Genomic DNA, 25,322 nt, shown 5'->3' with positions numbered 1-25,322 from the left:
TTGAACATCGACATCTTGGGAATCAGCGAACTCAAATGGACAGGCATGGGCGAATTTAACTCAGGTGACCATCATATCTACTATTGTGGGCAAGAATCCCTTAGAAGAAATGGAGTAGCACTCATAGTCAACAAAAGGGTGGGAAAAGCAGTAGTGGGGTACAATCTTAAAAATGATAGAATGATCTCAGTACGAATCCAAGGCAACCCATTCAACATCACAGTAATTCAAGTCTATGCCCCAACCACTGAGGCCGAAGAAGCTGAGGTTGATCGGTTCTATGAAGACCTACAACACCTTCTAGAACTAACACCAAAAAAAGATGTCCTCTTCATCATAGGGGATTGGAATGCTAAAGTAGGAAGTCAAGAAATCACCGGGATAACAGGCAGGCATGGCCTTGGTGTACAAAATGAAGCAGGGCAAAAGCTAATAGAGTTTTGCCAAGAGAACACGCTGATCATAGCAAACACTCTTTTCCAACAGCACAAGAGGCAACTCTACACATGGACGTCACCAGATGGTCAATATCGAAATCAGATTGATTATGTCCTTTGCAGCCAAAGATGGAGAAGCTCCATACAGTCAGTAAAAACAAGACCTGGAGCTGACTGTGGCTCAGATCATGAGCTGCTTCTTGCAAAATTTCGGCTTAAATTGAAGAACGTCGGGAAAACCACTAAACCATTCAGGTATGACCTAAATCATATCCCTGATGAATATACAGTGGAGGTGAGGAATAGATTTCAGGGATTAGACCTGATAGACAGAGTGCCTGAGGAACTATGGACGGAGGTCCGTAACATTGTTCAGGAGGCAGCAACTCAATCCATCCCAAAGAAAAAGAAATGCAAGAAAGCCAAGTGGCTGTCTGATGAGGCTTTACAAGTAGCTCACGAAAGAAGGGAAGCGAAAAGCAAGGGAGAAAGGGGAAGATATACCCAACTGAATGCAGAGTTCCAGAGAATAGCAAGGAGAGACAAGAAGGCCTTCTTAAATGAACAATGCAAAGAAATCGAGGAAAACAACAGAATGGGAAAGACTAGAGATCTCTTCAAGAAAATTGGAGATCTCAAGGGAACGTTTTGTGCAAAGACGGGCATGATAAAGGACAAAGAAGGCAGGGACCTAACAGAAGCAGATGAGATTAAGAAGAGGTGGCAAGAATACACAGAAGAACTATACAGGAAAGATCTGAATGTCCCTGATAGCCATGATAGTGCGGTCACTGAACTTGAGCCGGACATCCTAGAGAGTGAAGTCAAGTGGGCCTTAGGAAGCATTAGTAACAACAAAGCTAGCGGAGATGACAGTATTCCAGCTGAGCTATTTAAAATCCTAAAAGATGATGCTGTTAAAGTGCTGCATTCAATATGCCAACAAATCTGGAACACTCAACAGTGGCCACAAGACTGGAAAAGGTCAGTTTACATTCCAATTCCAAAGAAGGGCAACGCCAAAGAGTGTTCAAACTACCGCACAATTGCACTCATTTCACATGCCAGCAAGGTGATGCTCAAAATCCTACAAGCTAGGCTTCAGCAGTATGCGAACCGAGAACTACCGGAAGTACAAGCTGGATTTAGAAGAGGCAGAGGAACTAGAGATCAAATCGCCAACATTCACTGCATCATGGAGAAAGCAAGAGAATTCCAGAAAAACGTCTACTTCTGCTTCATTGACTACGCTAAAGCCTTTGATTGTGTGGATCACAACAAACTGTGGCAAATTCTTAAAGTGATGGGAGTACCAGACCACCTTACCTGTCTCCTGAGAAACCTGTACGAGGGTCAAGAAGCAACAGTAAGAACCAGACATGGAACAACCGAGTGGTTCAAAATTGGGAAAGGAGTACGACAAGGCTGCATATTGTCACCCTGCTTATTTAACTTATATGCAGAGTACATCATGAGAAATGCTGGGTTGGATGAATCAGAGGTCGGAATTAAGATTGCTGGGAGAATTATCAACAACCTCCGATATGCAGACGATACCACCCTAATGGCAGAAAGCGAAGAGGATCTAAAGAGCCTCTTGTTGAGGGTGAAAGAGGAGAGTGCAAAAGCTGGTTTGAAACTCAACATTAAAAAAATGAAGATCATGGCATCTGGCCCCATCACTTCCTGGCATATAGAAGGGGAAGAAATGGAAGCAGTGACAGATTTTACTTTCTTGGGCTCCAAGATCACCGCAGACGGTGACTGTAGCCATGAAATTAAAAGACGCTTGCTCCTTGGGAGGAAAGCTATGGCCAACCTAGACAGCATAGTAAGAAGCAGAGACATCACCTTGCCGACAAAGGTCCGTCTAATCAAAGCTATGGTTTTCCCAGTAGTAACGTATGGCTGTGAGAGCTGGACTATAAGGAAGGCTGAGCGCCGAAGAATTGATGCTTTCAAACTGTGGTGCTGGAGAAGACTCTTACGAGTCCCCTGGACTGCAAGGAGGTCAAATCAGTCCATCCTAAAGGAAATCAACCCTGAGTGCTCATTGGAAGGACAGATAATGAAGCTGAAGCTCCAATATTTTGGCCACCTAATGCGAAGAGAAAACTCCCTGGAAAAGACCCTGATGCTGGGAAAGACTGAAGGCAAAAGGAGAAGGGGACGGCAGAGGATGAGATGGCTAGATAGCATCACGGATGCAATGAATATGAACTTGAGCACGCTCCGGGAGAGAGCGCAGGACAGGAAGGCCTGGCGTGCTATGGTCCATGGGGTCACGAAGAGTCGGACACGACTGAACGACTGAACAACAACAACAACATGTTCTTGAACTGCTTCACTGAGAACAGAATCGTGTTACTATTGAGAGGGAGTGTGTGATAACTGTGTAAACTTTTTTTAAAAGCTCTTAATCGACGAATGGCGCAGAAAATTTAGGCTATTTTATTTATTTTTATTTATTTATTTAAAACATTTGTATCCCGCCCTATATCATTAAGATCTCAGGGTTTCTATGCATAGGCTATGCATGGACCACCTACCTTTGTGCTGGTTATATTGCCAATATGTGTTTTCACTGTCCAAACCCAGTCAAGTACATGTAAAAGAGGCTCTGAGCACATCCAGGTTGTATTTTCAAGCAAATACTCATAATTAAGACTGCAGAGCTCTGTGTATAAGTGTGAGTACTTCCCAACAAGGCTTTTATCATGCAATCACCCTGCCTCATTCATGGAATTTTACAGGGAGTCCAAATGACATCATCTTCCATTTGTAATCCTCCTGTGTTTTCTACCACTTCTTTTGTCTTTTTGCTTTCCACAAAAATCTGTTAAGGAGGAAAAGATGAAATAGCTGCACAACATCTCTTGATTGGCACTAAGAGCTGTCCATCTGGGGGAACTTGACTAAACCTTGTGAGATACAAAGAAGAACAAGACAAGGCTGCCCATTGTCATCGCTACTGTTTATATTGGTTTTAGAATTATTGAACAGAGATATAAGACAAGATGATCGAATTACAGGAATAAAGATTAAAAAGGAGAAGGGCTTTTGCAGATGACTTGGTGTTCATGTTGGAAGAACCTTTAAAGGGAATTGAAATTTTAATGAAAAAATTAAAAGAATTTGGAGCAGTGACAGGGTTCAAAGTTAATAAACAGAAAACAAAAATTTTAACAAAAATATGAATGTTCAAGAAAAAAAAAGTTGATGGATAAGACTGGCTTCCAAATTGAAAAGAAAGTAAAATATTTGGGAGTCCTTTTGACAAATATGAATTGTATGCTTTTTCAAAATAACAATGTTTAACTGTGGAATGAAATTAAACAAGACCTATTCAAATGGGAAAAATTACAGCTATCACTTTTGGGAAGAATTGCAACAATTAAAATGAATGTACTACCTAGAATGTTATTTTTGTTTCAAGTGATACCCATTATTACATCGGATTTACCTTTTAAGCAGTGGCAGAGAGATATAACCAAGTTTATATGGCAAGCAAAAAAACCAAGAGTTAAAATAAAAATTTTACAAGATGCAAAGGAAAGAGGTGGCTTGGGATTACCAGATTTTAAAACCTATTTTTCTGCCTGCTGCTTGATGGATGAAGGAATGGGTGACGTTGAAAAATAGAAGACTTCTAGAACTAGAAGGACATGAATTGAGATATGGGTGGCATGGTTATTTGTGGCATGATAAAACAAAAGTGAATGTAGATTTTAGTAATCACTATATAAAACGGGATATATTAATTAACTGTATTAATCTGGAATAAATATAAATTAAGGTTTTATCAAAAAACATCACGTTGGATATCCTCTCCAGAAGCAATGCATAGAAGAGAATCTGATAGCATGCATAAATGGATAAGATATAATGATTTACTGGAATTGTCACAAGGGGAATATAAGTTAAAATCAAGGGAAAGCTTATTGGAAGAAGGTCATGTCTGTCTATCGTTTTCATAGTTCCAAATTAAAGAAAGGTTTAAAATAGATGAGAAAAATGGTGGAGTTGAACAAACAGAATCTGAGTTTGAAACAGCACTGTGTAGAAATGATGAACATGTCATTGCTAAACTGTATAAATTACTGTTAAGGTATGAGATAGAGGATGAGTAAGTAAAAGATTGTATGATAAAATGGGCACAAAATGTTGGTCATAATATATTAATGGACAAATCTTAAAGAGAATTTTTACAAGATGATGTATAGATGGTATATGTTACCGTTTAAATTGTCTAAAATGTATAAGGATGTTTCTGAAAAATGTTGGAAATGTGAAGATCAAGAGGGAATGTTTTATCATTTATGGTGGACTTGTAAAAAAGCTAAAATATTTTGGAAATGAATACAGTCTTTAACTCAAAGAATATTAAAGACTACTATAGAACTAAAGCCAGAAACCTTTTTATTGGGACTAACAGATAAACACGTAAAAGAGAAGAGCTGTCTATCTGAAAACATCCAATGACTGGGTTCGCATGTCACGATAAGCCATGGTGACTGTGAGTAGCTTATAAACTACCATGGTTTATCGTGTCATCTGTGGGCAGTTTTTCCCTGCCAGGGTGGCTTATTAAGCCAAAATAAACCACCCTGATAAGCCATGGTCTGCAGTGAGGTTTATTTAAACCACTATGGCTTATTGTCTTGTCTGGTGCTCCACAGTGGCTTAAAGAGTGGTTTAAAGGTCCCCTACAGAGTCTCTTGTCAAGAGTGGTCAAAACCACTGGTCACTGATCTGCTCCAGCCAGCAGATCTCTGTTTCTGAGATCTGCCTAGCAGCCAGGTACAGATAGAAAAGGACATAATCTCGAAATCGTCCTTGAAACACTGAAATAGCACAACTGTGCTACTGCGACATAGTGTGAAGTAAAAAGAGAGCTGTTCTGTGTAGCCCCAATGGTCCTATCTCCCAATCACGGAACAGCGAAATAGCAGTGGTGTGCTACCACAACATAGTGTGAAGTAAAAAGACAGCTCCTCTGTATAGCGCAAATCACCCTATCTCCCAATCACGCAACACTGAAATAGCACTACTGCACTACCATGGTGTTGTTGTTTATTCGGTCAGTTGCTTCCGACTCTTCGTGACTTCATGGACCAGCCCACGCCAGAGCTTCCTGTTGGCCGTCACCACCCCCAGCTCCCCAAGGTCGAGTCCGTCACCTCCATCCATCTTGCCCTTGGTCGGCCCCTCTTCCTTTTGCCTTCCACTTTCCCTAGCATCAGCATCTTCTCCAGGGTATCCTGTCTTCTCATGATGTGGCCAAAGTACTTCAGTTTTGCCTTTAATATCCTTCCCTCAAGTGAGCAGTCTGGCTTTATTTCCTGGAGTATGGACTGGTTTGATCTTCTTGCAGTCCAAGGCACTCTCAGAATTTTCCTCCAGCACCACAGTTCAAAAGCATCTATCTTCCTTCGCTCAGCCTTCCTTATGGTCCAGCTCTCAAAGACAGAGAACTGGGTGCCTCCTTACTAGGGGAAGCTGTGTATGAAGTTTTGTCCTGATCCTGAAGAAAGGGTTTCTAAATGCCACCCTCTTTTTGGTGCAAACAGGGTTTTCACTCCTTTGGGCGACTCAGACAGAGGTACTGTGGGGCAGGGGTAGGGAGTGGTATCTAGCACAAAGGAAGCTAGGATACCATCCAGGCTGAGCGGGAGGATTGTAGAGGGAGGAGGGGTGAGGGCCGGGAAAATAAGCTACATGCAGTAGCTTAATTGTCTGATTGTGTGCTTGATACAGCAGCTTGATACAGAGAGCTTCGGCTATTGGGCGGTATAGAAATGAAATAAATAAATAAATAAATTAAAATGATATGCAAACCTGCCCTATGAATGTGTGAGAAAAATAGTTTTTAAAATCCACAAAATACCCTCATTTCAGATAAGTTAAACCTATAGGTGAAAACAACAAAGGGAAATAATGACTATCCTTGAATATGAGACTAGCGCTGCTAGTGCCTCTACCATGTTCCTGGTGGCCAAATTTAAAGAAAACCTCTTTCTTCCTTGCTTGTTCACACTAACACGCTATAAAGCTCTGCAGCTGGAGGTGGACATGCTTCCTCCCCCACTCAATAACCAGGATTTAATTTGAATAAGGACATACTAATGTCAGCCCAGCCTTGCTTTTAATGGCACTGCAGAGCCCTAACATTCTAAACATTGTGAGAAGTGCTTTTCTTCAACATTGACCAACCAGAACAAAATACCAAAAACCTTGAAATCAAGTTACCCCGCCTCCCTTCCCTTGTAAGAGCTTCTTTCCCTTTTCTCCCTTATGTACAAACAGTGTAATTGCACATTACTAGGTAATAACTTTTGATACTCAGCTTCAGAGAAATGCAGGAAAGGTAAATAAAGTACAGCTATCACAAGTAGGCTTGAGAGAGAAACAAATTCTGCCTTCTCTTTGAAAAATTAAGTGTGTATGAGAAACTAGAACCCAGGCTCATCCCATAAAGCTGACTGGGGAGATTCAGGACAGATAAAAGGAAGTTCCTCTTCACACAGTGCATAGTTAAGCAATGGAATTCGCTACTACAAGACATAGTGATGGCCACCAATTTGGATGGCTTTAAAAGGGGATTGGACAAATTTCCTTTCACCAGGAGGAGAAAGCTATCAATGGCTACTAGTCCTGATGGCTCTACCAGTATCAGAGGCAGTTGCTGAGGAACATGGGCAGGAGGGTGCTGTTGCACTCACGTCCTGCTGGTGGGTTTTGCATGAGCAGCTGGTTGGCCACTGTGTGAACAGAATGCTGAACTACATGGACCCTTGGTCTGATCCAACATGGCTCTTCCTATGAGCATTTTTTCTTCTTTTTCATTGGTTTTAAAGGGCTGGGATTCTGCTGCAAATCAGAGGCTCTGGGGCAATTTCTGGTCATCTGGGAGGGGGATTTCTAGTCACTGATCACAACCACGCAACCTCTTAATAAGAAGCATACATTAGAACTAACTCCCATATTGAACAGAGTGAGACTAGTCAAAGCCAAGTGAAAATGTTCATGTTGGCATTGACAGATTTATCATGTTGTCTTTGGAACAACTCTTGGATTCTGTATCTCAGCTTTTTCAAGCAACAGGCATACACAGTCCTATATCTACCTATAAAATGAACAAAGACAAACAGGATTATTGGCAGTACATAGAACAGTTTTGGCTAAGGTACAGATTAGCAAACGTCAGCCTTTGCTTAGGAGTTCCAGTTAGATAACTGAGAATAGGGCTTATATAAGATATGTCCAATAGTTCAAATTATACTATGGAGTAGTTATTCAGAAAATTAAGGGAGACCAATGAGAGGTGGAGGAATTACAACTGTTCGCTATGACTACTACAAGGAAGATGGCAGTACTCCACGAACTCTTGTTTCTATTCCTGTCCTTAATGCTGTAGGTTGATGAGTTAGAAAAAATAATTAAGATTTTTATGTGGACAGAAAAACACCATAAAACACTACTCTACAAGGTGGTTTTGCTCTTACCAATCTTTAATGTATGGTATTATGAGGTAGTACAGATTCATTGGCTAGTATAAGGGATGTTCCAGGACAAGTGAGAAGTTTGATTTTGATTGGAATGATCAATCCCTCTGAATGCTCTACCCTGCGTGGAAAAGCAGAAGTGTGAACAACGTAATGCCATCTCACCTGCTGAAATCTTGAGAAATATATACAAACAAAGTATCTCTCAGCTGGCCATCAGAGACCCAAAATTAAATCTAGAAGAGAGACTGGGAGACTTTACCCAGTGGAAAAATATGGTGTTGACATATTTAAGGATTTAATTGTTAAAAATAGAATTCTAACATTAGATTAATTTGGGAACACAAGGACGGATGTTTATTACATTATAAATTTCACCAGTGGCATTTTGCTCTATAAAAATTAAGTGTTGCTAGTCAGTTGAGAAATCTAACACAGTGATTGAGTTCAAACAACACAACAACTCACACTCAAAGTTGAGTATGGGTTGGTTGTTGGTTGTTTCACAACCCATGAAGAGAACCCATGGTGTGTTGTTGGGTTGTGAACTGTGAGTTTTGTGGTTAACAAACCATGGCTTGTTAGCACAGCTGGGTTCACACAACACAACAACCCCTTGGTTCAACAACACACAGTTCAACGAAAACCCACACTCAACCTTGAGTTGTTGTGTTGGTTGAACCCAGTCACTGTGTGAGAATTCTCAACCTTGAGTATGGGTTCTTGTGTTGTGTAAACCCAGCCAGTGTGAAGAACTGTTGGCAAAATGGGCCAGAAAAAGGGATGTTACAAACGTATAAGGTAATTTCAGATCCTGGAACTAAGACAGGCTTAGATATCTGGGAACTGATACTCTGAAGAGAATCTGGGGGAAATTCATACTCAGTGAGACAATTATCTCTTTGTTGTTGTTCAGTCATTAAGTCGTGTCCAACTCTTTGTGACCCCATGGACCATAGCACGCCAGGCCTTCCTGTCCTCCGCTCTCTCCCGGAGTGTGCTCAAGTTCATATTCATTGCATCAGTGATGCTATCTAGCCATCTCATCCTCAGCTGTCCCCTTCTCCTTTTACCTTCAATCTTTCCTAGCATCAGGGTCTTTTCCAGTGACTTTTCGCATTAGGTGGCCAAAATATTGGAGCTTCAGCTTCAGTATCTGTCCTTCTAATGAGCACTCCGGGTTGATTTCCTTTAGGATGGACTGATTTGACCTCCTTGCAGTCCAGGAGAGTCTTCTCCAGCACCACAGTTCAAAAGCATCAGTTCTTCGGCGCTCAGCCTTCCTTATCGTCCAGCTCTCACAGCCATACGTTACTACTAGGAAAACCATAGCTTTGATTAGACGGACCTTTGTCGGCAAGGTGATGTCTCTGCTTCTTACTATGCTGTCCACATTTGCCATAGCTTTCCTCCCAAGGAGCAAGCGTCTTTTAATTTCATGGCTACAGTCACCGTCTGCAGTGATCTTGGAACCCAAGAAAATAAAATCTGTCACTGCTTCCATTTCTTCCCCTTCTATATGCCAGGAAGTGATGGGGCCAGGTGCCATGATCTTAGTTTTCTTAATGTTGAGTTTCAAACCAGCTTTTGCACTCTCCGCTTTCACCCTCAACAAGAGGCTCTTTAGATCCTCTTCGCTTTCTGCCATTAGGGTGGTATCATCTGCGTATCTGAGGTTGTTGATAATTCTCTCAGCAATCTTAATTCCGACCTGTGAGTCATCCAACCCGGCGTTTCTCTTGATGTACTCTGCATATAAGTTAAATAAGCAGAGCGACAATATGCAGCCTTGTCGTACTCCTTTCCCAATTTTGAACCAATTGGTTGTTCCATGCTTGGTTCTTACTGTTGCTTCTTGACCCTTGTACAGGTTTCTCAGGAGACAGGTAAGGTGGTCTGGTACTCCCATCTCTTTCAGAATTTGCCAATACTGGAGTGGGTTGCCATTTCCTTCTCCAGTGGACCACATTTTGTCAGAACTCTCTGCCATGACTTGTCCATCTTGGGTGGCCTTGCACGGCATAGCTAATGGCTTCACTGAGTTACGCAAGCCCCTTCACCACAACAAGGCAGTGATCCATGAAGGGGCAATTATCTCTATTTTCATCTAAATGAAGTTTAGTATATATTGTTATACTGTTGGTGTACAACTCTTGTAAGATTAAGTAAGATCTTCCAAATAGATATCTTTAAATGTTGGAAATTGCCTGCTGACTGTACATATAGTGCAGCTCACTTTATATCTGAATGGTGGGAGGTGAACATTTAATGTGTTAACCCTAGATTGGATCCTGGTTGAGACACATGCAACTGGCCTGGTGGAAGTGAAGTTTCTTGCTCCCTCTGCCCCACACCAGCCTCTCCAGTCTCCTGAAAATGCTACACAGAGGATCAGGAGACCCCGCTGAACTGGAGGAGCTGAGGTGTGGGGGAAAGGTGGGACCCCTGAAAATTGAGGTGAGTGGAACCCTTCCCTTCATGGACAACAGATCCTGGATCCATCCCATTGTCTTGAAGATTTTCAAGTAGAAACAAATAATCTCTTACAGAATATTTTGGCCACTGCAAAGATCGTACCAGCTCACCATTGTAAAGTTACATAAAATTCTACAGTCATGGAATGGTTGTGCTTTGATCAGTGATTTTGGAGAGAAATGTACTTCCTCTGTTTTGTATTTGGATAGTCATATAAGAATGGAAATCACAATTGCTATGGTTGAATATAGGCCATGTGTAAAAGAAAGAAGATAAGCTACATTCAAAAAGGCTTCCTATACAACAATTTCTCTATGGAAAGAAAGCAGTTCCTCTGAAACAGTAACAATCATCTCCTTAATCTTGGTTCAGGATTCTTGATGCTGAAAAGATTCAGAATGCTTGACACTAATACTAGTTGTTCTAGGTATAGGTAAATCAGATTTAACAAACTCCCTCTGGTAAAGTATGAATCCTTCAGCAAAAAGGGAATTTCCGGTGGCAGTTCCAGCTATAGATTGGCAATGAACTGCTGGCACAAAGAAGCTTCTGTGTTTAAAATGTTATAAAACTGATTTTCAATTAGATGAAGTTTCCATAATATTTAAAGGTGTAATCCTATGGCTGCTAGACAGTGTCTAGGCGGCCATAAGATTTGTTGGTTTCTGAGACTCGAGCTCAGAGCCAACACACTTCATGTGCAGTTGTCTTTTTCTTAAAATGAGTTAGTATAAATTGGCATACAAGACAGAATTCTTTAATTTCAAGCCTTTTCCAATTGCTCATAAATTGTTCACAATGTAAATATATTAATCAGAGAGAGAGAGAAATTTGCTCCTGAAATAAAACAGAACATTTCCTGAGGAAGAGAGTCTGCATAATTTCAAACAAGTTGGATATACACAACAAACATTTAGTAACATCTTTGTATTCTTTTCCTCTTTGGTAACAACTTTGGGTTCTTTTACTGTATTTAAAACACACTGACCTGATAATGAGGTTTATACCACTGCTTTAAATCCCAGTCCCAAAGAATCATCTATAAGAAAATAAAACAGGGAGTTATAAACAATAAAAATTCTGCATACAAAACTCTTTACCATCAGCTTGAATTCTCTCAAAATAACCACAATTTTAAATAATCTTTGACTAGATTAACTGTATATGCTGCATTCAGTTGCTGTAATTGCACTCCAATCAGTAAGACCAAGAGAAAAGAACTATCTCAAATGTAGTCAGACGGCTTAGCTCCAACAGAAATTCAACCTTAATTTTTTAATCTGCAAATTCACCATCTTTGTTAAATGTATTGCTCAATAAATAATTCATGAATTATTTTATGAATGCATTATTATTTTCTGTTTGAAAGCCAAAGTCGATGCAATGGGGTAGCCACATGAATGTGCTGCTGAAAGGAATGAAACCATCCCCCACCCCCACTTTATGTAGCTTTGTTCTGTTGCCTCAAGTAATGTTCTCAGTCTAACTCCAATATGGAAGCAGCCTGGGCTGGGCAGAAACTCTCTTGAAATGAAGGACAGTAGCAAGGTCAGGATTCTCATCTGTGTGTTCATTTTCGTGTAAAAGAACAACTGCCCCCCTCCTCTTTATGGGTTGTATCTAACAGTGCCTATTTGCTAATCAAGCAGATACTGCTGGTGGAATTAATTCTCCCACCCTCCTGCACCCCCCCTCCAAAATCCTTCAGAGGGTAGGAGGACCCTCTGGAGAAGACTGGGAGGATGTGCGGGGTTGGGGGAAGAAAGGGGAAGTCCCATTGCACAGGCAGAAATTTCACAGAATGATGGACCTGGTTCGCATATAACAACAACCCATCGGTTTAAAAATGCAGCCTTATAGGTGAATGAGGTAGACATGTGAATAAAATACACACAGCTACCCCATCAGGTCTAATTTGGCATTGACATAGTTAGGCAACAACATACAAGTTCAGGTTGAAGCTCTTCTTTATTTATTTTAACTTAAAATAAGCAGACCATGTCAATGAAAAGTTACTACCAAACTACAAAATATGTTCCATTAATAGTTGTAGTAATCGTAGTTGTTGTTGTTATTATTATCTTAAGCTAATTTCTCTGCCCAAAACTAAGTTCTCCTGGGAAAGCGCCAAACTGAGCTTTCAAGTGCCAGAACACACAAATTCACCCAGAAATCTAACAAAATAACAGCTATAATAATAGTAACAAATATCATTCTTACTAATAAAAGCATAAAAAAATATAAGCCTCAATCCAGCAAGGTGCAATTACTTCATCACAGTAGCAAGAAGTTGCTGCATGAGGAAAGAGAATACTCTGTATCGAAGTGTAATATGTGGAGGGGATCGCATAGCATGCTTATTAAGTCCTCTGCTCCATTTGCCCATGCTGGAGGAAACAATCCTTGGCCAATCCTACTTCAGAGCAAAGGGGGATCTACCTAAATACTTTTAAAATATTAAAATGATCCTTATTTGATGTCAAATGATAAGTCTAGTACTGCAACATGATATATTCTTTAAAATAAACTGTATTATATAAATTGTTATCAAACATGGGGGGCAGTCCTGTGTACCCAGGAGGGAGATGTAAGGCAGAGCATTTGCTGCATCCATACCCCTGCCAGCTTACTACAGCCAGGGCAGAAGGTGTGTGCATGTGGGTGGGAGGGAGCACTTTTTCTTATTTTTTCTTGCTATTGACTACATGGGAGGAAAATTAACACCAGCTCCAGGGCTGACATAGCTTTGCATTCATCTGTTGGTGTGTTGGGGAAATGAGGAGGCCAAAGCTTGCAGGGAGTGTCATAAGGGCTAAAGCTCAGAATGATCTTAGGCTTATGACAGATGTTAAAAATAACCAAAAAGTGGGTTGGGCTATTTTCGAAAAAGGAAGTGGTAGGTCCAGTCCAAGGAGAAGATGGAAAACTGTTAGTGGGCAACCGAGAAAAACTGTAACTGCTCAATTCCTACTTTTCTTTAGTCTTCTCCCACAAGGGAAGCTGTGCTTGACCTGTCAAAAATACACCACCTAATGAACAGAAGGAGTTGCAGTCCACAATAGGTAAGGCAGTAGTACAGGAGCACCTACCCAGTCTAAATGAATTCAAGTATTCAGGGCCTAACCAGTTACATCCTAGGGTACTAAAGGAACTTTAGTAATCTTGGAGCCTCTACCTATAATTTTTGGAAATTCTTGGAGAACAGATGAAATGTGCAAGGGGTCTTTCCTTGTCTGTATCACAGCACTCTCTGAGCCTAGCAAGAGCACAAGACCGCCTGTTTTCTATTTAGCCAAGCATCCGAATATCCCCCTCTTGTCGATTGCCTTGTCAATTTCATCCACAATTCCCTTGCTAGCAAACACCTTAAAAAAAGACTACTTCACCTATTCCCAAAATAAGCACACCTGCCTCAAAAGATCCTTCTCCTGCAACTGCCAGCTGCTTTCGGCTCCCCCCCAGCCCCCCACGCTTTGTGCTTGTTGTTTGCCTCCACTGGTCTCCATTGTTAGCTGTTAGATAGGCATGTAGGATACAGAGCGGTGAGGTGGATTGGTAAACATATGCAAATTTCAAGACAGAGAAGTGAGGGGGATTAGTAAAGGCATGCAAATTTCAAAGCAGAGCAGTGAAAGGGATCAGTAAATATACACAAATTTCAAGGCACGGCAGTAAAACTGAGGGGAAAATTACGTCAATTGCATGGCAGAGCAGTGAGTCAGATAGCTAAAAATATGCAAATTTCATGGCAGAGAAGTAAAGCCGAGACTAAAATTATGCAAATTTCATAGCGGCAGCCTTTTGCATTAGTGCACTTGTGCAAGACCAAGTGTGTGTGTGTGTGTGTGTGTGTGTACACACACACACACACACACACACACATATATATATATATATAAAAATGCTGCTAATAAGTTTGGGACACTTTTTGGTGTCCTTTCTTTTAGGAGCATGGGGCTGAGGGCACTGACAAGGGATGAAGGAGGATGACGGTGGCACTAGCAAGATCACGAAGAGTGGCAGGGGTTTTAGTTGCTCTTGCCAGGCGGCTCTCTAGCTATTCCCAACAACCCACAACATAGTCACCCTGCTGGATTTAGACATCATGACAAGCCATCCTGAACAACCCACTAACAAGCCATGGGTTTTCAGGGTGGCTTGTTTATGAAAAAATAAGCCACCCTGTGGAAACCACAGGGTAAATTAAAAGGCAGTTTGATAGCCATCTTTTGATATTTGAAGAGCTATTACATGGAGAACATTTGTATTCTGTTCCTCCAGAGGTAGGTCCTGAACCAGTGGGTTCAAATCACAAGAAAAGGGATTTAGACTAAACATTAAGAAGAACATCCTGACAGTATAAGCTTGTCAACTCTCCATTGTAGATTTATAAGCAGAGGCTGGATGGCCACTTGTCAGGGATGCTACAGTAGTGGCAATGGGCTAGATTGGATGACCACTGGGGTCAATTTCAATGCTGATTCTATATGTTCTAGCCAGAAATATTATTTAAACATTTTACAACATTCCACAAGGTGGCACTCAAACCTAAAATCCTAGCAAAACAATTATTTACTTGGGCTCATGACTATACCTTGCTATTCAGAGAGAAACAGGAGCAGTAGAAAGGCACCATTCAAATGCTTATGTTCAGCATTAATAGATGCATCACTGTGCTCTGTGTATTGCTTCTCCTAGTGTAAAAATTTAAGAATGTAAAATTGTGAGGACATGAACTTGTCTTTTTTGCTTGCGTGAATGTTACTATATTAATAAATAAAAATAATTAGACATTTACAAAATCAAAGCCAATTCTGGCTAATCAGTTATGGCAAGGCTATGACCGTACAGCAGGGATGAGGAACCTCTGGCCCACCATCTGGCCCACAGAGGCTTCCTCCCTGGCCTTCCCCTTTCCCAAGACCTATCCAGTGGAGGCTACTAGGGAGAGAAATCCACACTATTAAGTCCACTCAATGATCGGAGATAACAGCAGAAATCCCCCTTAGCACACCACTCACCATCTCATTTGGGAGGGTAAGGAGCACACTAAGCACTTCACTCACCCTGCATCCTCCCCAATGGGGGAAGGCACAGGGCAGGCAAAACTGTCCTGACTGAAGCGCCAGCTGGAGGAGTGCTCTCCCAGCTGGCTCCTTGGTCAGGGTTGCCTTGCTGCACACAGGCTTTCCCTGGTCACAGAAACCCTGCATGCAATGAAGTCAAATCCCCAGCCAAAGCACTGACTGGAGGAGTGCTCTTCTAGCCGGTGCCTCAATCAGGACAGCTTTGTCTGACCTGCACTTTCCCCCAATGGTGAGGACACAGGGCAGGCAAAGCACTATCAGTAATCAGGTGTTAAAACTGATTAGCACAAACAGGTGACAAGAGGCAAATGACACATTAATCCACAAAAATGTGCAATGAAGCCTTGATGGCCAGGTTTAGTAAAGAGAATAAGCTTAGGGTGGGGACTTTTTTCATAGAGAAGCAAGCAAGGCAGATGCTTAATACTTACTCTGCCTACCATTTTCCTGTAGCAGTCCCACCCCCACCCCCCACCACACTCCAAATCAGGTTCCAGCTGCATGTAAAAATAGACAACTGGAATTCCAGAAGGAGTAGGGAGGTTACAATGGATAGACTATGCCTGAAAAAAAGGGCAAATCTCTTCCCCCAGCCACTGCTCTGTGCAAAAACACCCTCCCAGATACTTTTATTTACTAAAACTGGGCATTGGGGGTTCGTTACATGCATTTGAATTAATGTAATTTGACCGTGACTGTGTGTGACAGAGATGGGAGGATGATGTGTTCGAGTAATATGACTGTGTGGGTGTGCATGAGAATGAATGGAGAATGGACATGAATTTTTGTAAACCCTACTTCTCAGTACAAAAAAATCTAGTTCCCAACATTCCGTCATACTCTTCCAATATTCCCTCACATTCAGCTATAACCAAAAAACAGAACCCAGAATGAGGCTATGTAAAAAGGGGTCAACAAATGTGATAACCTCATTGCCAGTGATGACCATACATATGATTCTGGAAGCCACTTGCCCTTGACCAAGCATGAAGTGGGAGATACCTCCCAAAATTCCTGCACAACGGAGAGAGCTCAAGAGAGGTCTCTCACTTCATCCTGAGAGAAACAAACCTCTCTCTTCCCCTCCCAAGTCATCTGACATACACAGACAGGGTGTGGGTGGGGTCTTTTTTCTGACCTTATGCTCAGTAGTTTCAGAGATGCTCAGAAGCAGTTAAAAGTCTTGCTGCCTTTAAGTACCTCCAAAGTTCATCATGAAATCACAGATAAGCCCCCAACCTTCTCCTTATCCAAAACCAGCCAACATTTGTAGACCATAGCTACACAGATAGGTCTAAAGGCAGAGGGCACCAGGAACAGGAAATGGGTTTAATCTTCACTGCAGTGGTGTCCTCAAATGTACAAGTTTGCTTTCACCACTGTATGTGAATCACTTCAATTCATTCCAATGGGGAAAAGTAGAAAATTGCACTTGGAGATAACACTGAAGTGAGACCAAAACCTGCCTATCCACCAAGTAGAGACCAAGCTTGGTCTCTATTGACAGAGACACTATGGAATGGAGCAGTCCTTCCTTTTCCTTCTGAAGGCCATTGTAATATCTAATTAAGAACGAGGAAGTATTCCTTATCTTCTCAGAGCCTAAAAGTCATGTCCAATTGGGACAAATGTGCTTTGCCCCAACACTTGCTCTATCTGTGGCAACTACCTTTCCATTTCCCCTTGCAATCAAACTTTGCAAGCCTCTTGCTAATGAACAAAAGCCTAGTAGTTACAGAAGTAATATAGCAATATAGCCAAGAAATTGTGAGTCCTTGCAGAACAGCAGGGTTTTTGGGGGGAGGGGGATGGGATGGGCACATCAAATCTACCCTGATCCATGGGGCCCCTAAAACAGAAAAGCCTGGCATGCTTTCAAACAAACGTGTTTATTTAAATACCAGCCTGGTTACAACACCAGCTTGGTTATTGCAAGTGTCTGTCTTGCACACTTTGTAACTTATGTCAAGGTTCAGAACTCTTTCAGACCCCATAATAAGCATCGTTCATCTCCCCCTTGGGTTTGGTCCCTCTGGTTAGCTCGAACGCAATTAGCTCTTTCTCCTGCAGTTCCCCTTAATGCTTTTCATCTAGGAGGTCATCTCTCCCCACTTGTTACCATCTCCACCCTTAGCCCAGCCAGCTAGGGCCCCTTAACTCTGGTTTTCTGCAAAAAGATACAGATTCATCTCTAGGTAGCTTTCTCTTCAAGGAGTAAAGTAGGATCGCATAGTGCCCAAGGAACTCCTTCTGCCAGCTTCCAGGAATAACAAGTATTTCTGTCACTTCAGCTTTCCCCTCTGGTGTCTCTCCTAACCCTTGTCTTTCCACTTGCCTCCACTCCATCCTCCCCGCCCCTGCTTCTGATGCTCCTCCCTCTTTGTGGCTTGTTCTACTTTCCACTCCCTGTCTCTCCCGCCTTCCTCTCTTGCATCTTTTCCCGGACTTTGGCTGGCCACACCCCTCTACCTCCATCTGCTTCCAGCTGAAGCTTATCAACACAGACCATGAAGTGATAGCTACTGTATGCCAGCACAGGCCGTCACCATCCATAGCTTCCCTGATTCAGCTGATTTCAGTAAAGTGGGAGCACAGGCAGTAAGCCCCAGGGTTCACTGGGGGGGGGGGGTAATGTCCTCTGTTGTTTTGCCAAACCGCTGGATGTGTCCCCATTTTCCAAAGCCTTCATTGTCAGTTTAATGTGTTCAGGCAGTAATACCACTGATGGTTGTGTGTTTGTATCAAGCAGACACATAATTCTGGACTATCCATTCCCATGTCTATTATACAGAGACTGTTGCCTTTTTCTCATGGTCTCTCCAATCATGGATATTTGTTATTAATTAAGGTGCAGGCCCTGGGAGTAAGCCCCACTGATTTAAATAGGACTTACTTCTGAGTATATATGCACAGGATTATTCTGTAAGAGAGCAATCCTATGGCCCTTAGACAGCATCTGGGGAGCCATAAGATAGTTCAGATTCCTGGATCTAAGATCAAAGACAGTGCTGACCTCAGGAGTCCGAGCTCCCCACCCCCCTCCGCCTGTATGGAGAGAACGGCATTGGCTGCCTCTCCAAGCTCGCAAAAGCGACCTCAGAAAGGAGGGAAAGGAGGTGTTTCTGTGGGTGGGGAAGGGACTGGGGAAGGGAGGATATGAGCTATCCCCAGCCCTCCCCAGCCTCCTTCTCTCCCCCCCTCTGCAGAGCCCTAGCTAGACGGGCAAAAATGCCCATCTGGTAAAAATGCAGACTGGAAGCCCAGAGGCAATGATTGCTTCAGTGCTCCTCCTGTCCTGCATAGGATGCCTATAAGCCTCTGAGTTCAGAGGCTGATGGGCATCCGGATAGGACTGCACCCTAAGTTAACTTGTTTATATCCCACTCTATCCCATGGGTTCAGAATAGCTTACAGCAGTTTTTCAAAATGTTAATAGCTCTTTCCCAACCTGCTTAAAATATAAGAAAATAAAATGGTTTGGAAGATTAAAAAAAAGACCAAGTAAAATACTTGGGGCTGCGGTGGCTTAGTGGTTAAGACGCTGAACTGCAGACTGGAAGGTCGGCAGGTCAGCCGTTCGAGACCCGAGTGCTGCGTGACGGAGTGAGCTCCCGTCTTCAGTCCCAGCTTCTGCCAACCTAGCAGTTCGAAAGCAAGAAATTGCAAGTAGATAAATAGGTACCGCCTCGGCGGGAAAGGTAGCAGCGTTCCGTGCACCTCGGTGTTCAGTCATGCCGGCCACATGACCACGGAAGCGTCTTCGGACAGCGCTGGCTCTTCGGCTTAGAAACGGGGATGAGCACCGCACCCTAGAGTCGGACACGACTGGTTGGGGACACCTTTACCTTTAAAATACTTGGCCCAGGTGTGTTGTTGTTGTTGCTGGAGCTCTGCCCTTGAGGTAGAGGATTTTCACCCCAGGGCCAGGAATGCTCCTTTTCTGCAGAATACCAACTGTCCATTTGTTTCCCTATTTTGTTCTCCCTGATCTTTCAGCATACTGATTAGCAACCATTTGTTGCTATTATAACTCAATTTGTATGATGCTGTATCCTCCTCTGAATTTCAGTGGTATAAGGCAACCTTCCCCAACCTAGTACCATCCAGATTTTTTAGACGTCAACTCCCATCAACCCCAGACAGAATGGCCAATGGTCAGGAATGCTGGGAGTTATAGTCCAAAACATCTGGAGGGCACTAGGCTGGGAAAGGCTGGTATAAGGCATATGGTGCCCTGAATGCTGCAGGGTTGATTTTTGAAGGCATATGAGTAGTTTTGTCTAAGGAGGCACGTAGAGGGGAAACAGAGCCAAAAGTAAAGTTGTTCTATGCATAATTACTCACAGGTGAAAGTTTTGTTACCTGGTAACTATAATTCTTCACATACAGCCATGCATTTGGAAGCAGTGCAGATATCCTATGAATGAAATCCTGTCTACAAGAATTAAACAAATGACGATTTGATCAAACAGTTAGTTGTTCTGCTAACATAAATCATATTCACTTTCTCAGTAGAGCATGCACTAGAGGTTTTCTTTTTTTACAAACTAGACAAATGATGTAGTCTAGAAATGTGATGTGGGTGACTCAAGTGCATTATAAGTGTTACTTATTAAAACCAGAGATTTACAGTGCAATCCTCGAAATGTCTACTCAGAAGTAGGTCCCATTTAGTTCAAGGGGATTTACTCCCACATAGACATGTATAGGATTGCAGCTTCAGTATCACAGTTATGCTAATTAGGCCCACTAGAATCACAGGCATGGATGCACATACATTTTCATAATGGAGGCAACACCTATAAGATATAAAGCTTGACTTTACTGCGCATTCACATTGTGGAACCCTATAATAACTTAATTATTAGGATACTTAATAACCTATTAATTTTACTCTAAACGTTATGTGCTACACAAAAAAATCTATAAGTATTTTTATGTTTGTTTTTTCATTTTTAAAGTTTAGGTATTTTATTGATTAAAAATTATTCGTACTTGCTAGCAGCATCTGTTTGACACTAGTTAGGCACTGGCTCAGTAAATAAATATTTCCATGGAAACTCAGCACAGAATTAACCAAACAAAGATATTAACACCATAGCAACTTGATTCAGAAGTCAAATATGTAAGAAATCTTTTTAAAAACATACTTTTGACAAGGGGAAAAGAGAAACACTATTTTTGTAACAAGACATTTGTTTTTTTTAATAGGTATGCATATTTTCAAGAATTTCTATTGCTTTTTAAAAAATGAAAACTTGTGGGCTGCTCTGAAATCTTTGTTTCTGTAGCTTTTTATACCTTACAAATGTGCAATGTTAGGTCCACTCTCTTCTGGGCCTAATACTTCTCACCTCAAAATTGCATCTTCCTCCACTGCTTTGCAGCTCGGTCTGGTTAGAAACCCATAAAGTAACAATGTACATTCCCCTTACATAATAAGAGATAGCTGAGCCATCTTAATTTTAATGAAAACCTAGGAATAGAATTTAGTCCAAAGGGAAGGGTTCAGTAACAACAATGAACACTGCTGCTGCAAAGCTTGGCACCTGAAAATCTGCCTTACTAGAAATACAGAGGTTTCTATTATACTGGTACAGGCTTCAAAACAAAGAATAAAAAAACCCTATCCATTACTGCCCCTTCATGGATCACTGCCTTGTTGTGGTGAAGGGGCTTGCGTAACTCAGTGAACCCATAAGCTATGCTGTGCAGGGCCACCCAAGATGGACAGGTCATGGCAGAGAGTTCTCAAAAAATGTGGTCCACTGGAGAAGGAAATGGCAACCCACTCCAGTATTCTTGCCAAGAATACCCCATGGAACGTATCACAAGGCTAAAAGAGATGATGCCGGAAGATGAGCCCCTCAGGTCGGAAGGTGTCCAATATACTACTGGGGAAGACCAGAGGGAATTTCCAAGTAGCGCCAGAAAGAGTGAAGCGGCTGGGCCAAAGCCGAAAGGACACTCAGCTATGGATGTGTCTGGTGGTGAAAAGAAAATCCGATGCTGTAAAGAACAATATTGTTTAGGAACCTGGAATATCAGATCAATGAATCAAGGTAAGCTGGAGGTGGTCAAACATGAGATGGCAAGATTGAACATCGACATCTTGGGAATCAGTGAACTCAAATGGACAGGCATGGGCGAATTTAGTTCAGGTGACCATTATATCTATTACTGTGGGCAAGAATCCCTTAGAAGAAATGGAGTAGCACTCATAGTCAACAAAAGGGTGGGAAAAGCAGTAGTGGGGTACAATCTCAAAAACGATTGAATGATCACAGTACAAATCCAAGGCAAACCATTCAGCATCACAGTAATTCAAGTCTATGCCCCAACCACTGAGGCCGAAGAAGCTGAGGTTGATCGGTTCTATGAAGACCTACAACACCTTCTAGAACTAATACCAAAAAAAAGATGTCCTTTTCATCATAGGGGATTGGAATGCTAAAGTAGGAAGTCAAGAAATCACTGGGATAACAGGCAAGCATGGCCTTGGTGTACAAAATGAAGCAGCACAAAGGCTAATAGAGTTTTGCCAAGAGAACACGCTGATCATAGCAAACACTCTTTTCCAACAGCACAAGAGGCGACTCTACACATGGACGTCACCAGATGGTCAATATCGAAATCAGACTGATTATGTCCGTTGCAGCCAAAGATGGAGAAGCTCTATACAGTCAGTAAAAACAAGACCTGGAGCTGACTGTGGCTCATATCATGAGCTGCTTCTTGCCAAATTTCAGCTTAAATTGCAGAGCGTAGGGAAAACCACTAAACCATTCAGGTATGACCTACATCATATCCCTTACGAATATACAGTGGAAGTGACAAATAGATTTCAGGGATTAGACCTGATAGACAGAGTGCCTGAGGAACTATGGACGGAGGTCCGTAACATTGTTCAGGAGGCAGCAACGAAATCCATCCCAAAGAAAAAGAAATGCAAGAAAGCCAAGTGGCTGTCTGATGAGGCTTTACAAGTAGCTGAGGAAAGAAGGGAAGCGAAAAGCAAGGGAGAAAGGCGAAGATATATCCAACTGGATGCAGATTTCCAGAGAATAGCAAGGAGAGACAAGAAGGCCTTCTTCAATGAACAAGGCAAAGAAATCAAGGAAAACAACAGAATGGGAAAGACTAGAGATCTCTTCAAGAAAATCGGAGAGCTCAAGGGAACGTTTTGTGCAAAGACACGTATGATAAAGGACAAAGAAGGCAGGGACCTAACAGAAGCAGATGAGATTCAGAAGAGGTGGCAAGAATACACAGAAGAACTATACAGGAAAGATCTGAATGTCCCTGATAGCCATGATAGTGCAGTCACCGAACTTGAGCCGGACATCCTAGAGAGTGAAGTCAAGTGGGTCTTAGGAAACATTACTAACAACAAAGCTAGCGGAGATGACAGTATTCCAGCTGAGCTATTTAAAATCCTAAAAGATGATGCTGTTAAAGTGCTGCACTCAATATGCCAACCAATTTGGAACACTCAACAGTGGCCACAAGACTGGAAAAGGTCAGTTTACATTCCAATTCCAAAGAAGGGCAATACCAAAGAGTGTTCCAACTACCGTACAATTGCGATCATTTCACATGCCAGCAAGGTGATGCTCAAAATCCTACAAGCTAGGCTTCAGCAGTATGCGAACCGAGAACTACCGGAAGTACAAGCGGGGTTTCGAAGAGGCAGAGGAACTAGAGATCAAATCGCCAACATTCGCTGGATCATGGAGAAAGCAAGAGAATTCCAGAAAAATGTCTATTTCTGCTTCATTGACTATGCCTTTGATTGTGTGGATCACAACAAACCGTGGCAAATTCTGAAAGAGATGGGAATACCAGACCACCTTACCTGTCTCCTGAGAAACCTGTACGAGGGTCAAGAAGCAACAGTAAGAACCAGACATGGAACAACCGATTGGTTCAAAATTGGGAAAGGAGTACGACAAGGCTGCATATTGTCGCCCTGCTTATTTAACTTATATGCAGAGTACATCATGAGAAACAGCGGGTTGGATGAATCACAGGTCAGAATTAAGATTGCCGGGAGAATTATCAATAACCTCAGATACGCAGATGATACCACCCTAATGGCAGAAGCGAAGAGGATCTAAAGAGCCTCTTGTTGAGGGTGAAAGAGGAGAGCGCAAAAGCTGGTTTGAAACTCAACATTAAAAAAACGAAGATCATGGCATCTGGCCCCATCACTTCCTGGCATATGGAAGGGGAAGAAATGGAAGCAGTGACAGATTTTATTTTCTTGGGCTCCAAGATCACTGCAGACGCTGACTGTAACCATGAAATTAAAAGACGCTTGCTCCTTGGGAGGAAAGCGATGGCAAACCTAGACAGCATAGTAAGAAGCAGAGACATCACCTTGCCGACAAAGGTCTGTCTAATCAAAGCTATGGTTTTCCCAGTAGTAACGTATGGCTGTGAGAGCTGGACGATAAGGAAGGCTGGGCGCCGAAGAACTGATGCTTTTGTACTGTGGTGCTGGAGAAGACTCTTACGAGTCCCCTGGACTGCAAGGAGGTCAAATCAGTCCATCCTAAAGGAAATCAAGCCTGAGTGCTCATTGGAAGGACAGATACTGAAGCTGAAGCTCAAATATTTTGGCCACCTAATGCGAAAAGAAAACTCTCTGGAAAAGACCCTGATGCTGGGAAAGACTGAAGGCAAAAGGAGAAGGGGACGGCAGAGGATGAGATGGCTAGATAGCATCACTGATGCAATGAATATGGACTTGAGCACGCTCCGGGAAAGAGCACAGGGCAGGAAGGCCTGGCGTGCTATGGTCCATGGGGTCACGAAGAGTCGGACACGACTGAATGACTGAACAACAACAACAATCCATTACTGACTTCAGAATGTCAATTTAGAATAATTATTTGCCAAGTTAATTGCGCACAAACAGGTTGCCCAGACCCACCAAGACAACTTCCAGAAGGGCAGCTATGTTAGTTTGTTGCAACAAAGAACAAAAGAGTCTTGTGACAACTTAAAGACTAACAAATGCTTGCTGCAATTTCTGCAAAACACCAGAGTTTTGCAGAAACACACCCTCTGAGCCAAGGGATATGTTGGGGAATTCCCAAAATTGGCTGAAATTTTTTTAATTGTCTGGCTCAGTCTGGTGAACTGGTACTTTGCCAACTGGAGCAGTACTTCCATTTGTTCTAGAAACTAAAGGGTGGAGATCACTGGCAAAGCAGAAACATTTGTTTGATATAAGAGCAAGTAAGCGCAAATGTGTGTATGTTTGATTTTTTTAAAAAAATAAATAACTTCATACTTTATTCATTTTTAGATTTTATCTTCTTTTATGTCTCTGACAAAAAGACCAAATGATTTAGAGAGCTGGAGAAGGACCACCTGAATGGAATTACTTAACCTTTAAAGAGGGTAATACACATTTTCCTTTCTCCCCCACTCATATTTCTCTGTCCCTTCCTCCATTTCTCTCTCTTTTTTCCATCCCAGAGGAAAATTGCCCCCACTCCATACAGTTAGACTTATGGAATAAAAACTTCCATTGGTACCAGTGGGAAGTTTTTCCTATGTTTAATTGCCACACACGAAGGGTTAACCTTCTTCTCCCCAGCTACAGTCCCCCCAGAAAATCACCCCCATTGCATGGTAAATAAGCTTAGAAATAAACTTCCATTGGCACCAATAGATATTCAGGGCTCTGGGAAATAGATTCGGGTCTTGGGCCCAGGCCTAACTATGACTCAAAAGTTACAAAAAGAACTAAAAAGAATTAAGGGGATCTAAACATCTAGGACACAGACACATGCTTTTTATTCTCCTAT

The 25,322-nt window shown here is 42.2% G+C and overlaps 1 protein-coding gene across 2 annotated transcripts in view; it reads right to left on the bottom strand.

Annotated features, from left to right (window-relative positions):
* PDE3B (phosphodiesterase 3B) overlaps positions 1-25,322 on the bottom strand; it is a 142,667-nt gene that overhangs the window by 64,740 nt on the left and 52,605 nt on the right. For both annotated transcript variants that reach the window (XM_084854993.1, XM_084854994.1), the window contains exon 2: positions 11,406-11,456. In XM_084854993.1, the coding sequence (XP_084711119.1) occupies positions 11,406-11,456 (51 nt within the window). The remainder of the gene's footprint in view (positions 1-11,405; positions 11,457-25,322) is intronic.

The sequence above is a fragment of the Heloderma suspectum genome, chromosome 1 (assembly GCF_057233095.1).
Source record: "Heloderma suspectum isolate Gila_16-S chromosome 1, 16-S_ref, whole genome shotgun sequence".
NCBI classification, from domain to species: Eukaryota; Metazoa; Chordata; class Lepidosauria; order Squamata; family Helodermatidae; genus Heloderma; species Heloderma suspectum.
Note: the sequence above shows the minus strand (reverse complement) of the source record. Positions and strands in the feature narration are given on the sequence as shown.